The sequence below is a fragment of the Anthonomus grandis genome, chromosome 17, assembly GCF_022605725.1.
Source record: "Anthonomus grandis grandis chromosome 17, icAntGran1.3, whole genome shotgun sequence".
NCBI lineage: Eukaryota > Metazoa > Arthropoda > Insecta > Coleoptera > Curculionidae > Anthonomus > Anthonomus grandis.
The window spans coordinates 2,935,134-2,954,169 of record NC_065562.1 but is presented as its reverse complement, the minus strand read 5'-3'; the positions used below and the strand labels follow the sequence as shown (position 1 = coordinate 2,954,169).

The 19,036-nt window shown below is 33.2% G+C and overlaps 1 protein-coding gene and 1 long non-coding RNA gene across 2 annotated transcripts; both read right to left on the bottom strand.

The window, feature by feature from the left end:
• Window positions 1-1,588: 1,588 nt before the first annotated feature.
• Window positions 1,589-5,205, bottom strand: LOC126746578 (uncharacterized). Its single transcript, XM_050454883.1, has 3 exons — window positions 5,132-5,205; window positions 2,506-2,690; window positions 1,589-2,127 (listed from the first exon to the last, which is right to left on the bottom strand). Exons 1-3 carry the CDS (start codon window positions 5,203-5,205, stop codon window positions 1,589-1,591), a joined length of 798 nt encoding a protein of 265 aa, XP_050310840.1.
• Window positions 5,206-11,920: 6,715 nt separating this feature from the next.
• Window positions 11,921-17,217, bottom strand: LOC126746111 (uncharacterized). The gene is made up of 3 exons (XR_007663795.1): window positions 16,273-17,217; window positions 12,039-12,259; window positions 11,921-11,975 (listed from the first exon to the last, which is right to left on the bottom strand). It is a non-coding gene; the product is annotated as an uncharacterized LOC126746111 (long non-coding RNA).
• Between the last annotated feature and the right edge of the window lie 1,819 nt (window positions 17,218-19,036).

Below are 19,036 nucleotides of genomic sequence, written 5' to 3'. Positions count from 1 at the left end.
GACTCTTAAAATCATACAAAAGGGAGGAAAAGCATAAAAATAGATTTTACCCCAATTTAAGGTAAATGCATCCACCCTGTAAGCTTCTGGGTCTCTTTTCCATAATACAAATTTCGGACATTTTTTATTTAGCCTGCTTGCAAATAAATCTATTGCAGGATTGCCGAATTTTTGTTTTATTATGTCAAATGCATAATTATCTAGACTCCATTCAGTCTCATTATGGGTTGTTCTGGATGCTTTATCAGCATAAACATTATCTTTGGTATTAATGTATGATGCAAAAATATATGTGTTATTACCCTGGCACCATTCCCAGATCATTCGTGCTATTTTATTGAGACCCTGAAATCGAACACTTCCCATACGATTTATTACAGATACGGCTGTCGTATTATCTACCCTACAAAGAATGTTACAATTTGAAAACTCCTTTTCCCAGCATTTTAAACTAAAATATAATGCCAACAACTCTAAAATATTAATGTGGTATTTTTTTTCTTCTTTAGACCAGTAACCAAAAGTTGTTTTATTATTATAGAAACTTCCCCAACCACTTTTTGACGCATCAGTATAAATTTCTACCTGAAAATTATCAGTTCGTATTTCATTAAAACCATTAAATATATTATCTTTCCACCAAGAAATATCTGGAGATAATGTCGAGGGTAAAAACATTTTTGCATCAGAGTTGTAGTTAGAATTTTTTAAAGCCAAATGCCTCTCCCTTTCGAATAACTTTGTATATAAAAAACTATATTTAATAGCTGGAGCAGCTGAAACTAAAGTACCAATCAATTTGGAAAAATCTCGAATTTTGCACTGATTTAAAGTACTAAATTTATTTAGCATATCGATTATTCTTTTTTGTTTTTCTTTAGGAAGAGATACCCTCATAGTATTACTATTATACACAAAACCCAAATACTGACATAAATTACTTGGACTGAGAGAACTTTTCTTATAATTTATCAGGAAACCCAAATACTCCAGCAATTTTATAGTTTCAGCTACATTATTTTTACATTCTTTCTGAGACCTTCCTAGAAGAAATATATCATCTAAATAAATGACAGATGAATGCCCTCTTTCCCTTAGCAGGGCAATAACTGGTCTTAGAATTTTTGTAAAGATTAATGGAGCACAATTTAAGCCGGAAGGTAAGACATTATATTCAAATAAACGCCCATTGAACCTAAAACGTAAGAATTTTCTATGAGTTTTTCTAATTGGTATAGTTTGAAATGAGATATTCTTATATATTCATTAAGTGACTTTAGATTTATAATTAGTCGATATGATCCATCGGGTTTTGGGACAACAAATATAGAGGAAATAAATTGACCCTCACTTGGATCAACCACAGAAATTGCACCCTCCTTAAACAGATCTTGAATCAAATTATTTATAATCTGTTTTTCCTTAACAGAATAATGCGGTTCTAAAACCGCAAATTTTTGTTTAGGTTTTTTGATAAATGGTAAGCTAAAGCCTTTTATGTATGATAGAATTTTATTTTTTCAGGATCCTTGGCAGTCTTAATAGTAGAATCTAGATCCTTGCCAAAAAGCCATTCTCCAATGGGTGTCTAGGTTAAGGTGTCCTTTAGATCCTTATTTATATTTAGGGCTAATAATTCCCTTCGAGAAACTGATTCTGAGTAATGAACGTCACTAAGTAAGCGACCAATGTCATTAAGGCACTCTACATATTTGATGTTTACCCCCTCCCCTTGTTTAAGCATATCTGTAATCAGCCAAGCGACGGCCGAAGTTGCAGCTCCCACTTGTCCCTGAAGATTGGATAAACGTGTATCACGTCTAATGGTATTTTCTGGAACTGCTTTTATGACTTCTATATTCATTTTTGGGGGATTCAATTCAGAGCAGTTTTCTGGAGGCAAATACTTTTTAACTAATTCCTTTTTAGCTTCCTCTGATAGCCCAGAGTGTAGAATTTTTATCCAACGTGAAGCCAGCTCTGGCTGAATAGGATCAGAAAATGATTTTTCTGTGTTATCATCCTCACCCAGAATATTTAGAATATCTTTTTCGAGGGGGGCTGATACCTCTCTAACAACACTAGGTTCTCTTTGTGAGGCAGGTGGTGAGGCCAAATGATGGGCACCTAAAAAGAAACCCCAATGTCAATTATAATTTATTTATGCAAAAGTTTTTTAGTAAATCAGTAGTATTTGACGTAATAATAATAATAATATTATTATTATAATCACTCTAGATAACACAATTTTTGCACATTTGCCACCCTAGGCAAATATATCAATTATTTAGTAGGTAGATAGGTATAATCGAATTTAGTAACCACCCTAGGCTGCTAAACTACCATACTTATTTTCTCTTATAAGAATTTTGTTATTATTTCCCTATTAATAACAAGTTGCCACCCTAGGCAGATTATAAGATTGTATTTCAAATACCAGCCACCCTAGGCTGCTATAAAATACCACTAGAGAACCATATTGTGTGATAATCAGTAAACACTTACTGCATTCTGACCACGCCTCGGATGTTTCCCCGGATTCAGAACTAGACGGCGACCTCCGATATCCTTTATTTCGTCTTTCTAAATCGTCTAAGCGTCGGTTTATTTTCTTTAATACTCGAGCGAGATTACTCTGATCCGTTTCTGCACGATCATCCCTCCTTGGTGAACAGCTTCTACTTCTATATCTTATATATAACCAGAAAAAAAACACAAAAACGAAATGCAAGTATTTACGCTATCGCGTCCGACACGTGTAGCCAATATCGCACAAAAACGAAGACTGATGACTGTAGCGAGCGGCGGTGGCACCGATGACACAGCGGCAGGGGGAACCACAGCATAAAGAAACCAGCAGTCGCACTTCAATAAAAATACATTGGCTTGAATAAGCGAGTTCGGTGCATGTGTACTAACGCAGGCGAGGCATTTTTGCTTATAGTAGGGATGCCGCTGACACTCGCTACGGTCCACGCGGCTTTTGCCTTGGCTAGAGCCGGACTTAAACATTTTTTTAGATGTTATTATCTTGTAAAATAAAAATACCTACATAGTACAAATATTGATTTTTTAATATAAATAAAGTTCATACATTAACAAAATATTTAAACAAAAATAAACATCGCATTTCTACATCTAACAACGACGATATAGAAGAATACGTGCAGGAAGTTAATTAGGTATGAACCATTACTTTAAGAGACCATTCTTTGAGTAATTTTAAAACAAAAAGTTCATATAAACATATGTCCAGAAATTCTTCATTCTCAATATACAGGGTGTTAAAATTTAACAACAACTAAAATATATGCCACTGATTTTTGTGCAATTTTTATTATGTTCTGTGGATTATACAAATAAAACTTTTCTGTCTCTTGAATTTTTTTCGTATCTTGCTTAGTTAATAATAAATTCCAAATGAAACTTTTCCCCAAATTCCTTGTGTGATTCAGGGATATGCAATTAAGTGGACTTTTTTTCTCGAAAAATAAGCGAGATACGAAAAAGTTGTATTTGTATTTGAGTAAATCAAATAAGATATTAAAAATGGCACAAATTCAGGTGCCCCAATTTTTTTGCCACGAATATTTCTTCAGGTCCTGTTCGAGATTACACTGAACCTAATAAATTTAATCATGTTAGGGGTAAATTAGCTCCTTAATGTTATAAATAACACCGCCAGAGAACTTGCGGACCTATGTTCATATGAACTTTTTGTTTTAAAATTACTCAAACAATCGCCTGTTAAATAATTTATGGTACATACTTAATTAACACCCTGTATAGTAACGCTTTTAGATTAACATCTGACTACATAGTAGTTTAAGGATAACTAATTATACAAATAAAGTAATATTTCAAAACAAATAGAAACTCTTAGGCCAATAAATAAAGACAAATAGTTGGCGTATACAATTTTGCAACTCTTTTAAATATGGCAACACTGTTAAAATGGCAGAAATATAAATATTGTCCTTAAAAATCCAAAAAAAAAAATATTACATTGCTGCAACTTTAACTGATGCTTAATTATGTTATTTAAGCCATACAGCCAAATTTGCAGCTATTAAAAACTTTGGCAAAATCAATTATTTTGCTTCATTAATAATTTTTGACATACCCCTCTTTTAATACAAAAGTTTTTATAAAAAACGCTACGCTTTGTAAAAACGCTATCAAAATAGTCACTAAGTACGGCGCTGAACTAGGCGATACACCTATGAACACAGTTCGATAAACAGTGAGCTCGGCATCCGGAGAACATGGCTGCGGCATGGCTAAGGATGCTATTAGTTCGCTTACATTTTCGAGCGGAGTGAGACTGCTGGTTTCTTTATGCTGTGGGGGAACGTTGGGTCGGAGCGATGTTGTCAGGTTTTGCTTTAAAAATTTGTGGCCAATACGTGAAAAATGAGGGTACTACAAGACTACTTTATTTATGAGACGAAGCCGAATATAATAATGAGTTAGGCGAGCATTTCTCAAATTTAAGCACTTTTATGTCTGACACTTTAACTACATTGTTATCTACATCTTTGGACAAATTAAATCTTAACTGAGCATTTATGTCTTTTACATCCAAAAAATCGTCGAATGACATTTCGATCGCTCTATATGGTTGACTTTTTTCTTTGCGGCTCTTATAGCACTTATAAATAAGTCAGGAGTATACAAGGGTGAACTTTTTAATTTTTTTTTAAGATATCCTTCAATTGTGGAATGAACAGAGTCACCCTCGTTTTGAGTATGCCCTTTAATTAAATATTTATGAGTGATTGATTTGATGTTTAAACTTCTAACTGCGTACAAATACAAACTAAACATAAACTTATTTTTTTGTTGCCCAGGGCAATTATCAGAATAAAAAATTAACTCCGTTTCACCGTCAATATCAGAAACTTCCTGAATATATCTGTAAATGCAAGTTCCTAGCTCACTGACCCCTCTGTTACCTAAACCCTCATGCCTTACATAACAATCTGCAGTTTTGTTAATAAAATCGTAAATACTAAAATTAAAGACGTTTAATTTAGATTTGTAGTAGAAAATTGATGCTTTTCCTCTAGGACATTGAAAAACTGCTTTTAAATCATACACTGCAAGTTTAACATTGGGCCTTTTAGCAAACCTCTCCTTATAAGAATTCTTTTCTGCACGTGCTAAATCCTTTTCTATTAAATGCGTTTCATACTGGGTCTTCATGGTTTCCTTTTCTTCGGAATCTGCATTGGAATATGCCACACATAATTCGCACTGGTCATTTCTGCGAGTGTAGTAGAAAATATAAAATTCCTTGGTGAAAATCCGATAAAAGAAAAGGTAATTACAATATGGAGTTTTTTGCTTTGCAATGTGCCACATAGTCTCTGTGAATATCTGCGATAAATTTATTTCCTTTTATGTAATGACTGCTTGATTCTGAATTTAATAAAGTCACATGTCAAAAAATGTCTTATTGTTTTTTAATTGATTTACTAAAATACCGTCACAACTCAAACTAATACCATGTTTATTTATTATGCTTTACGACAATAACGGCATGTCTCAAAATAATGCATTCTTTCACAAAAATAATTAAAAATATTATACTTACGTTGTTCGAGCATAATGGCACTATACGAATTAACACACTTTTAGAAAACCAAAATTTTAAGTAGAATATATATTTTGTTCTTTGTTTTGTAAGTGGGATTTTTGACTTGTGTCACTCTTCTCGAAAACCGACGATATACATATTTATCAAAGTCATAGCGAGGTCTAGCCTAGGGCTACTCTATCTAATCATGCTAATTTAAATGGAAAAACTAAATGGAATGCACAGCCACTTAACCAAAAGTAAGAGAAGTATATAAATACTTAAAATTAATCACAATTAACTATAGCATGCAAGTAAAATAACATTTTAAACTAATTTCAACAAATTATTGATAGATTACAGAGTAAATAGGAGCTCTGATTTTTTATGTATACAATATATAGAGTACAGGGTGTCCCATTTTCATGCGTTTTATGGGATATCTCGCTTATGCGTGGAGATACGAGCCCTAACAACTATATATTGGAACAAGTAGTCATTTTACGAATAAAATTCCAGTTTACCGTAATTCTTTTAATTTATTATTTTTTATTTAAAAATAATAAATTAATAAAATTTTTTATGTTTTAGAGAATTATTTTTAAGGTTTAATAAAATTTTGATGTTAAATAATATTTATTTAATTGTTTAATAATCAAAAAATGATGACAACTAAATGTTGGAACATGGGTTGCTTTTGCTCAAATTTTTCCAGTTTTATTAGCAAGACGCGAAGATGGCTTTGAATAAACAAAAGTAAGTAATAATAATAATAATAATAATAATAATAATAATAATAATAATAATAAATGTCTTTTATTCAAAATTTACAGATGTAGTTGACAATAATAACATTCTATAATTAAGTACCCGAGAAGCAAGGCGCAGTCTAGCTAAGACAGCTACTCTACTGAACCCTACTCAACGGTCATAAACTTAAGCTACAATATAAAGATTAACTCTATTAAATTCATTAAATACCCAAATAAAGAACAATATATATATATATAATTTAAATAAATAATAAATAGCTAAATATAAAAGATTGACAAAAATAAAATAAATAATTAAAGGCCTAAATTACGGGTTGAAGGTTAAATGTAAAAGGTATTTCTTAAACTTTGATTTAAATGACTTCTGATTTAAAGTTGACAATTCAGTTGGTAGGTTATTGTAGAGTTTAATGCCATTGTACGTAAAAGAACGTTGAAACATTGCAGTCGAATGACGAAGTGTCATCCTCTCCGGAAATCGGATCACTCTTGTGTGAACGTTTAAACGAGGAACAAATTTATTCCGTAAAGTGGAGGGAAGGGAGGGGTTTAATAAAACTTTAAATAAAAAATTACCTAAGTGTAACTCTCTGCGCTTGTCCATCCTCAACCAGTTAAGCTCTTTAAATGTGTGTGAAATGTGATCGTACTTTCGTAATCCAAATATTAGCCGTGAGCAAGCATTTTGAACTGTCTGAATACGATTTTTATCTGCAATGTCTAAGCAAGGACCATAAATAAAATCACAGTAGCTGAAGTTGGACAGGACCAGAGACTCACAAAGCATTTTTCTCAAATGAAAACTAAGAACCTGACGACTATTATATAAAATTTTCAATGATAAAAATGACTTCTGAATTAACAATTTAACATATTCACGAAACCTCAACTCAGTATCCAGAACAATGCCTAAATTTTTTGCACGATCCATCTTGGGAAGAGGAACATTATTTAATAAGATATTTAAATTATTTTTAAGAAAATCTTTATTAGGTCCAAAAATTATAACATTTGATTTAAGAGGGTTAAGTTTTAGATTATGGCAAGAAGAAAGCTGGTTAAGTAAATTCAGGTCATGGTTTATTAAAGAAGATGCATGCAAATAATCCTGATGATTGAAGTGAAGATAAACCTGGGTATCATCGGCAAAAGCTCTCAGTTTACAGTACTTTAATGATGTAAGTATATCTGAGGTGTAGATTATGAATAATAATGGTCCTAGGATTGACCCTTGAGGTACGCCTGATAAAATTCTAGCTTCTTCGGAAAAAGAATTATTTGAAAATATTTTTTGAAATCTGTTATGAAGATATGATTTAATCAACATTACCGAACCATCGACAAGTCCATAAAATTTCAGTTTCGCCAATAAAAGTTCGTGATTGATCGTGTCAAACGCTTTCGAAAAGTCTAACAGAATCAAAGCAGTAGACAACTTTTTATCTATTGACGTTATTATGTCGTCAGTAACTCCAATTAGGGCAACATCAGTACTCAAATCCTTTCTAAAGCCACACTGAGTCTCCGGGATAATTTTATTCACACCGCAGTACTCAATCAACTGATTATACAGAACCCTTTCGAAAACCTTTGACAAAGCCGGTAATATACTAATTATTCTCAGATCACCATAGTTAGTTGGATTTTTTTACTTTCGGAAGTGGCTTACCTATTGATAATTTCCACTGATCAGGAAAATAACTTTGTTCTATACAACAATTGATTATGTGTGTAATGTAAACATCTAAGAAGGGACTGCAATATTTAAGTAATTTGGCACTAATTCCATCTACCCCCGAAGCATTTGTTTTTATACCATTTAGTATTTTATTAATTTGAGAAACACTATCTAAATTAAAATTAAACTGAATATTGTCGTTGAAAATATTTTGATTGTAAAAATTAATTTTAGAAGAACAGTCTGACGTATTCTGCAAAAATTCACTGAAAAATGAGTTTATATCTTCAGGATTAACTAAATAATCTGGAATATTCAAATCATTATTTGGACAAACATTAAAAGATTTAAGAGTCGTCCAGGTTTTTTAAATATTTTTTTCAGCGCATATATTAGATAAATATAGTTTTTTTTCCTTCGTACCATAGACAACGTAAGATTTCGCAACCTTTTATAGTTTTCCCAATCGTGTACATTTCGGGACCTCTTGAATTCTCGAAGCGCTACGTCTCTTTGTCGCATAAAAACCTTAATATTTGGTGAGAGCCAGGGCGCCCATGGTTTAGTAATCCTTGCTGTTTTAAAGGGGGCATGCCTATCGAAGATATAAAGAAGGTATTCATTAAATAATGAAATTTTGTTGTCAATATTTTGCTCGTAAATTATATTATGCCAGTTAATTGCTTGAAGTTCATTATAAAATTCACGAGCATTAAAATTATTAAAATTTCTGTAAGTTATAAGTTTTGGCTTAATAGACACCTTTTCTATTTTTAAATAACAATAAACCAAGGTGTGATCAGATACCCCCTCCAACGACACAACCCCCGAATCACTGACCAAAGACTCATCCGTTACAAATATTGGATCTAGAAGTGATACACTATTCCGACTAATTCTAGTAGGTTGATTTATAATTTGGATTAAATTAAAATTGTCAAACAAGGATATTAAAAGTAAGTGCGTTGTCAACAATAAAAATTTTGATGCGTCACTTGACCATCAATAATCAATTACTGTCATTTTTATTACGAGTAAAATACAATAATGGCTCGTGGAAAACCTACTGATCTAAAAGTGCGAGAAATTATTATCCGGCAGTACCATAAAGGGAAAACAATGCGAGAAATCTCCAGTGAATTAAATGTTGCAACAACTACTATATTTAATATAATTAAAAAATATACTGAAACTGCCAGTATTGGTGTTCGCAGCAAAAGTTCAGGACGTCCAAAAGTTGTTTCTCAAAGAAATATAAGGAACTTGATAAAAGTTTGTAAGTCGGGAAGAAGAAATACTCTACGAGAAGTAACTGCAAGGTGGAATAGAGAAAGTGGGATAAATGTTTCCAGAGAATGCTGCCGCAAATATATCCACAAGAGCGGTCTTAGTTTTTATAAGGTATGTTTAATAGGCTGTTCTGTGCTATATTATTTTCATTTTTCTAATTTTTTCGCCTAGGCCAAAGAAAAACCATTGTTAACGGAAACTCAAAAAAATAAACATCTTTTGAGACCATTGACTTTGTGTCTCTCTAATCTCTGAATTTTCAAAAAAGAAATCGTTACATTTGGGCCAAATCAAAACTCTCGTGGACCAGAAAAAATTGGAGCAAAGTTATTTATAGCGACGAAAGCAAATTTGATATCTGTGTCGGAGATTATCGAAAGCGTGTGATTCGGGACAAAACAGAAGCATTCCATAAGGATTGTCTTAAAAGGACTGTAAAGTTTCCACAGGGCATCATGGTGTGGGGTTGTATGTCAGCTAAAGGGTTGGGAACGTTACACTTTATTGATGGCATAGTAAATGCAGAAAAATATCAAGACATTCTCGAACATTCGCTTTTACCAAGTGCAGCAAATTTATATCCATCTGGAGATTTTATCTTTCAACAGGCCTCATGTCATACTGCTAAATCTACCAAAAAATGGATGGGGGAACATAATATTAAAGTCTTGTCACACCCCTTTAGCAGCCCGGATCTCAATCCAATCGAAACACTTTGGCACAAAATGAAGCAACGCCTAAGAAATAGTCCGTAGCGGACTTTGCCACAGCTAAACTACAGGAAATATGGGATAGTTTCACCCCTGAATTTTGTGAAGGTTTAGTTGGTACAATGCCTCATAGAGTTAAGGCTGTTATTCAAGCTAAGGGCGACGTTACGCCTTACTAATTTGTATTTTCCTTTTTTAAAACTCGCTTGTTCCAATATTTAGTCGTCAGCATTTTTCAATTATTTCCCAAGTAATTAAATACTAAATAAATTAAAATATATAAATAAATTATAAAAACAATATTAAACATTATAAAAAAAGCTTGTTCATTTCATATTTATGATTAAAAAAAAATTTAATAAAATATTTTCGCTAAATGGGCTCTTTATTTCAAAATAACTGCTTGTTCCAACATATAGTTGTTAGGGCTCGTAGAAACTTGCGGTTTTCGCGACAGTTTGCTACTTTTTTATGAAACTTAATATGCCGTTGTCAAAACTTTGACAGCTGTCATAGTCTTTTTTAAAATTTTTAATTTTCGAACACTCCTCGTACCTTTGTTACTGTATAACATATTGAAAAAGTGAAAAATGGTTTTCATAGGATTTTTTCCGTAAAAATTGATTCCGGCATCCATTTTATTGTAAGGTTTTTTTAAATTTGAGAAAAGACAAACTATAGTTTTCTTAAATGGAACACTATATATTTATAGACCCTTAAATTGGTCGTATTTTACCCTTTTCAAAAATATATAACACTATGCACTATATTACTCGTATAACGTCCTGCTAAATTGAGGGATTTTCAGATGCTGCGTCACATAAATGTTAATAACTTTGCTTCTATGGCGAATTTTTTTTTCTGGTTTTCACCGTTTTATGTGGGAAAGTTGAGGCTACGTGATAATGTAATTTTTTTTTGGCCTGCTTTTTCGCAAAAACTGTTTTTTTCGCGAAAACAGTATCTTTAGCCGGTGGGGGAAAATTGACTGAGCCGAATTTTCTAAAACTCATTGACGTTAAAGGCCTTTATATAAAGCAGCTCCTAAAGGGCGCTTTTTGGGATAAACCTTTTAGAAGTCGGATTTTTCTGTAAATGAATTTTGAACTTTTTGCGCGGTACCTCGCGGACTTAAACGATTGTGGGGCCTAAACGGTAACGTTCCCGATATTGCGGACAAAACAGCCCTTTTCTACGTAAATGTAGGTTTCTTTTTTGTTAAAACTATTTTTTTTCAAAAAGAAACTCCTTCCGAGATAAACGAGCTCAAACTTAAATTTTTTTTTTCGAAAAAAAGAAGTGAATTTTTTGAGAAATAATTTTTTTTTTCGAAAAAAAATTTTTTTAATTTTTTTTTGTTTACACCGTTTGAAAGCTCAATCCTTTAGGATTAAATAGAGGCATTACTCATGGCGCTAGGTGTTAGACAGGGTGAGCTGTGTTAACAAATGAAGACCACAGGCAAAGAAGGCGCTATGTCAAAAAACGGATTCAACAAAAAACGGAAGCATTGGAACCTTTATTTTTGTTCATTGGGGTGAGTAATATTCCAAATAAATGATACACAAATGTAGTTTTAATGTTTATTATTAATGTTTATCTAGTAAATTAAATCAAATAGTAAATAAATGCTACAAAAAGAAGAAAAAGACACCTCATTACAGAAAAAAAGGTAAAAACGCACTTTGTCATATTATGATTTATTACAAAACATTATGATTCTTAACCTAAGTTTTTCATAAAAAAAAAATCTTGTCAAAAAAATGTCTAAAATTATTAATAGTAGCAATAATTAATTTTTGTGGTGGCCAGTTACAGTTTCTTGAAAATGCAATGCTGTCTGTATATATAAATATTGCTGAGCCTCGGGTCCGCAAAATTTTAAGATAAGAATTTTTTAAGATCTTGTAAATCTTTCCACTTTGCATGACTCAATGGTAATGGACCTAAAATTTTAAATTCCCTATAATAGTAAAACTATTTAAAATGTTGTCATACACTAAACTCACCATCAAATAACAAATCGGGAAGATTAAATTCTCCAGCTTTAAGCAGTTTATTAGGTCGAAATTTTCTGTCTGTTATGGGGCTTGATTCCCACATCCCATTGTAGCTGTTTCTGAAGTAGATTAATTGGGGATGTTCTCTCACAATCTTCAGTTCTCTTATCGGTCTTGTTGAAAAAGGACATTTTCTTCTATATCTGGGCTTCAACAAGGACGTCCAGTTTCTAAAAAAAATTTGTTTGGCTTCAACAACTTTAAAGGGGGATAGGCTTTGCCCTAGCAGATTTGAAGTGATCATACCGGTCCGTGGGTAATTCTGCACGTATTTTTTGGTTAATGAGACCAAAATCTTTGTCACATTCCATGTAACTATGGCCTCGGATTAGGAATGTTATTTTAACTGAATCTAGTTTCTTTTCAGTATGTCCTATGTAATGAAGAGCACGAATTAAAGTGTAATTTTTATTTTGGCCTCCACACGAGTCACAAAAAATCTCCAAATGTCGAACATATTCACCAAGAAAGTTAAATAAGAAATGATGGAGTAGAGAGCTAACGGAGTCACTACCTTTATTTCCAGTAATTTCTGGAGTCATGTAAAACACTGAATGGGATGTGGATAAAACATGAATGTCGAATGAATAGATAAAAAGTTGTCTTTTGTAATAAACATCATTCGTTGTTATATTAGGATCTGACAAATTTTTTGCGTAATCAAGCAGATAGCTTCTGTAGAAATGCTCTTCTGGCTGTTTTTCTTTGCATTTCGTTTCCTCTGGTAAAATACTTCTGCTTTTAATTTGTGTAACTTGTTTTCCATTTCAAGTTTTTTTATGTCTCTCTCTATTTGTTTATATTTTACAGATATTTTGCCTTCTATGCTTTGTTTACTAGCTTCCAATCCTTTTATTTTCGCCAAATGTGTGTCACACTCACTGCAGGTGTCTGACCTTGGAAAGCCGAAAGCTGTATTAAATTCTGAACTAAATATAGTTTGATATGTTTCATATGCAACTTTTATTAGGGGAAACTTCTCTTCAAACAATTTAAACATCTTTTTAATGTTCAAGTCTTCAGGCAAATAAACTTTGGTGGTTTTTCTTAGCTATAGTGCGTCTTACGCCCTTTAAAAGATTTAATATGATCCCGGACTAGGTTTCTGGAGTTCTCTGAAAGCTTACGAGGACGATTCAAGTGTTTGCCCCTGCGGTCACGTGGAGCCTCACCTTTTTGTTTTAAGGACCTTTGAAGTACTTCCAGTTTTTTCCTTTCAATGCCATGCATCGCCAAAGAAGCTTTTTGACATACCTGCTTTTCTTGTATGCTTCCATTGGCAGAGAATCTTATTCTATAATGATAGGAGGCATCGTGAAGTACAGCAGCTTCTTCTGTTTTGCGAGGCCTTCTCTGTTTTATTGGTAATACTGTGATTAAACCGCAAGATATTTTGCTCATCAACCGAATTTAATTCGTTAAACCGCCTAATTACCTGTAACCTTTCTACTTCGGGCACATTTTCAAAGCACTTGTAACGTTTGCAACCACAATCTTTGCCAATAACATGGCTTCTTAAGTTGATTTTTTTTATAACATCACTTAATTTTCCATACCGTTTCCTTTTTTTTAGTTGAAAAATTCAAGGCAGGCACTACTACATCACTACTTTCAGATTCCGACATAATTAATATTTTTACATCAAGCACTACGTGTTGAAATAAACAAACTAAGCCATAATTTACTACGAAATGCAAATAAATAACAAAAAAGCAAAGGTTTAGTCTGACTAAGCGCCTTCTTACCCAGCACCGCACTGACATGGCGCCTTTTTAGGCTGTTCGACAATATTGAAAATTGAAATTACTCCTGACTGAGCGCATTTATAGCCTGAACGATAGATTAGGGTTAAACTTTTGAAATTTTTCTAATAGATGGCACTGATAACTCAAATTCCTTAAAAAATGACATAGCGCCTTCTTTGCCTGTGGTCTTCAAATATAAACCCCTTTTTGAGCCTTGTTTTGACCGATTTTTTCTATTTTTTTTTAATAACTCTTTATTGACGGGTACCTAGAGATTTCAAATCTACAGCGTTGTAAGATCTTTTTAAAACTTATTTTCCGACATAGTCTACAACGTTCTACGTAGAGCAGTTTTTGCTCTACACCTTTTTTTAACTTTAACGCTTAATATTGGCATACCTATGACACCTGCGATAACCATTCTTTTTCTGAAACCACCGGACACTATCTGGCTTAATCCACTAAAAACTGTTTTTCTTCAAATGTTAGGCGGCGGTTACATTGGACGCAAATTCGTACGAAATCAATTCGTAAGAATAAGTGGTTACATTAGATGCGTTTAAAATGATTATTTCAGTGTTTTAAGTCAATTTTTACAATGGACAGAGCAAATTCGGTTGCAAATTTGTTTTACTTATATGAGACATCAACTTATTTAAAAATACTACTACTTGAAGAAAAAGAGAAACGTACCTGGTTTGACGATTATTTCTTGACACGAACCCAAAATGGAGAGTTTCAAAGATCCTTTATAGAAATTAAAGAAAACTATGAAAAGTTCTTTGAATATACAAGGATGTCAAAACTATCCTTCAATATTATTTTGAAAGCTATTAATAATGATCTTCAAAAATACTCAAATTTTCGAGAATGTATATCACCAGAAGAAAAGCTCATTTTAACGTTAAGGTAAGTAAAATAAACCAATTAATATTATTAACCAATTAAACCAATTATTATTACCCATTATTATTTATTTTAAAGTGGTGATAACAAAGTACATTAGGTTTATAGTTAAAAATATGTTTTCAATTTGGTTGGAAATTTGAAAAGTATGTAGATGTATTATTAACTTCTTGGGCAGTGGTGTGCATTGAATAGAGAGAGAGCTCTTAGTTTGCTGGTTGGGCTGGAAGTGGTTGTGTTGGAAGTGAATATTCTGAAGTGGAAATGGAATATGCAGGCGAAGGTATTGGAATTGGTGTGAAAGACTGAGAAATGGTTGAGGTTGTAGCTTGTTGATAAGTACCTTGACGATAGATAGGTTCATGTTCTTTTGTAAGTATGTCAATAAATTTTCCTCTTACATGCAACTTTTTGTGCATTGGCAAGTCTTTGAAAAATGGTACCAAACTTAAAAGAAAATGCGAATCATCATTCACGTTTTGCTGTTGCGGCCTTTGCATGCTCTCTTGAAATTGTTTTAATTTTTGTTCTTCTATTTTAAGAAATTTTTCCAATGTCTGCCCTTTTATATTATTTTCACTAAGTTTCCTTTTTTTGGTAGATTTTTTTCGTGAGAACCTGTATCTATTATTGCCTGTCTCTTTTTAGGGAGTGGGGTGTTTATTAACGTGTCGTCGATTTAATGATCACTTTCTTCATCGTAATTTTGCGAATCCGCATAAGACGGCGATTCAATTTCTCCATGTCAGTTTGACTTTGTGTATTAAGGTACCTGCAGATAATAAGGCCTGTCGGGTAATAAGGCCTATATATTTAAAAAAACCGCTTTAAATTAATCGCAAATCGATAGCGTTGGGTCCGCGTCTCCTATTGGTCCATTTACAAACGACATTCGAACGGACTACCCGCGTTTCTCGCTTTCGGGCGTCAGTAAGTTCCAACAACTTGTGTCGACGGGTCGCCGCGTATGATATTATAAGGATACAACGAACAAAAACGTAAGTATTTTTAGTATTTATAATTGTATTTTTAATTTATAACTGCAGATATTTTGGTTAGACTTTATATTTTGTGATTTCAATAGTTGATTAGATTAAATTTAGCCGACATAACTTAAATAAATTTACATAATATTTCGTCATGGATGGGTAATAAGGCCTATAAAAATAAGCTATAGGCCTTATTACCCTCCATGTAGGCCTTATTATCCTCATGACAAATTAATGTTTTTATTAACATATTATTAAACTTCTAAACTATTCTCGTTTTATTTTCAGTGATTTTTAACATCATGCCTCCTAAAAGTGCACCTTGGTGCGAGGAGGATTTAATATCAGCAGTTCGATCTGTTCAACGCGGTACTCTGAGTACATATGGGGCTGCGGCAAGGTTTAATATTCCCAGAAGAACCATTAGAAATCATGTTCAGAATGGAATCCTAATAAAAAGACTAGGTCGTTAATCTATTTTAAAAGAAGAACAAGAAGCTGATCTCGTTAAAAGAATAATAAGATTTAGTGAAATAGGTCTACCTGTGGCTCCACGGATCCTTCGTCGATTGGTATTCAGATTCTGCGAAGATAATAAAATTGCTCATCAATTTGATGCAACTTCAAAACTTGCTGGTAAAGACTGGCTAAAGGCTTTTATGAAGAGAAATCCTGTAATTTCTAAAAGAAAAGCACAGTTTATGAATCCAGCTAGGGCTCAAAAACTTAATAAATTTATAGTTGATGATCATTTTTCAAAAATAGGGAAAATGTATGATGATCTAGATATAATTAATCACCCTGAAAGACTTTAAAATATGGATGAAAAAGGATGCCGCTTAACTATTCACCAGCAGCCAACCGTTTTAGCTAAGAAAGGGGTAAAACGTGTTCACTTTCAATCGTCAGAACATGCAGAGAGTGTGACAATTGCAGGATGTGTCAATGCCCTTGGAATACCAATACCTCCTATGATTATTTTTAAAGGAAAGAGGCTAAAGCCAGAATTACATGATAATTTGCCACCAGGAACTCTAGTGGAAAAATCAAGTAAAGGCTACACGACTAACGAACTTTTTAAAGAATTCCTCAAGCACTTAGCCCGATACAAAAGTCCAGGAAGGTGCCTCTTAGTTTTTGATGGTGCAGCTTGTCATCTTGATTTGTCAATTGTTGATGCTGGAGACTCACTTGATATAGATCTCTACTGTTTGCCATCGAATACAACACATGAGCTTCAACCCCTCGACAAATCTGTATCTCGTTCATTTGAGCATCATTGGGATAATGAGGTATTATTATTCTTGGATCAGAATCCTAACAAAAAGCTGACCAAATCACGTTTTAACATCATACTTTCAAATGTTTGGTCTAAAGGCATGACACATAGTAACATTATAAACGGTTTTAAGGCTACTGGTCTGTTTCCATTAAATGCCGAGGCAATTCCAGAAACAGCATTTGCTCCTTCAATTCTCTCAGACGTACCGGCACCTACAAAGAAAATAGGCGTCCACCTGAATCTCCTCAACCTGGTCCGTCTGGCATCCAAGAAGTCTGGCAAATTTTCCTATTCCAATGTTTACTCTTCTGACTCGGATTCGACTGATGACCATATCCCTCTTGCTGAATTAAAGAGACGAACAACAAGTCACTTCTTTTATGAGCTTTTGCCCACACCAGTAAAAACTAATGAAAAACCTAAAAAAAAATCGAAAAAAAGCTCTAAACTACAAAGGAACTCCAGTAACTAGAGATCTTTTTACCGAGGAGAACAAAAGTCGTGCCAAATTGAATAAAGATATTGAAAGCTCCAGGGAAAAGTTAAGTACCGAATGGTATTGCCATGGATGTGAGAAAGACAGGCAGGCCGATATGAGGCAGTGCAGCAAATGTCTTAAATGGTACCATGAGGAATATGTTGGCTTAATAGTCAATGACATGGATGATTTTGAGTGTCCCGATGGCTGCTAAACTTCGCCCAATTAACGAGTTGTGCCATTTTTATGTATAGGCTTTATTAAACCTCCATCGGATAATAAGACCGATTTGCGTTATTTTTCTTAATATTTATTTTTTGTTTCCTAGTTTCTTTAGAGATTATTTTTTTAAGTTTGTTAAAATTAATATAACCTTATAAGCACTTTGGTGTATTAAACTAAATATTAACATTACAGTCTTTCACTTTATTCAATTTTTTTCTTAGCTAGGCTTTATTCCTCTCAAGTACCTTACTGTTGGGAATATTTTCAGTGGTTTTCCGAGGCACAAATTGGTCTTTAACAAAGAACATATTATCAAAAAACTGCCACTTTGATTCTATAATTTCATCCGCCGCATCTCCACTTCGTTTTTGCTCTAATTTTGAAAGTTCCTTCCTAAATGTGTCCCGTAAGCCTCTCCATTTTTGTCGAACAAGACTATCTGTAAAAAAGTATTTTCATGGAAAAGCATTAGGAAAAAAAAGATTATTTTTGATTGATATGATATGATTTTTCCAGCCGATTTTGATGAAACTTGTTTTTTTGGGTCAGAAATTACGAATTTGGTGACACAATATTAAGAAAAAGGCGTTTTTAAGACTGAGAAACCTATAAGCAAAGGGAATAAAGCCGGCGACCTCTTTTAGTTGAATACCCGGTACATACAGTGGTGGCCAATAAAATAAGAGTGGTCAAAAATTTAAAATAAAAACAATACTGCAGCAATTATTAAAGAACTAATAGTGTATTTGGAAACTTCAATCCGTTTCTCAGTTGACGTGTTTCGACGATTTTTTCATAAGGTTTTTATAGTGCCTTTTTGTCCCCATTAAAAAAAGCTAAAAAATTAACTCTTTTCTGTGTAGTTCTACGTAAAATTTACTAGTCGCATTTGAAAGAGCGGAAAAATTATACACCCCCTGAAAATTTCATGACAATTGAAGAATAAATAGTCTAGATAGATAAAGTTAGGGGTCCAGGCCGTCCAGCACCCAATGTAAAAGTATACGGACGACGCCGACGACGTCACTATCGAGTCGCACATGGCCAGATGACGCAACCGCGGGGTTTTCGGTATTATGGCGGCAAATTCGGCCCCTTCAGGAAAAGCGGTTTGAGAGAAGGATGGAGGAATTGAGGATGTCTGGCAACAATAATAAACCCCTCGTGTTCGTCTCGTGAGGTCATGAGTTATTTTGATAATGAATTATTAATATGGGAACAATTTTGAACGGTTTTTTGATAAATTACTAGGATAAATAAAATGAATATAAATATTAATAAATATATATTTGAAACATACAGGGGTATTGATATTACGGAAC

Excerpts from the sequence above, each read along its gene's own strand:
- LOC126746578 (XM_050454883.1), bottom strand. The coding sequence starts at position 5,205 with ATGAAGACCCAGTATGAAACGCATTTAATAGAAAAGGATTTAGCACGT. Across the intron at positions 2,691-5,131 it reads AAGAATTCTTATAAGGAGAG|ATATAGAAGTAGAAGCTGTT; the intron begins GTTTGCTAAAAG and ends GTTATATATAAG. Across the intron at positions 2,128-2,505 it reads CGAGGCGTGGTCAGAATGCA|GTGCCCATCATTTGGCCTCA; the intron begins GTAAGTGTTTAC and ends GTTTCTTTTTAG.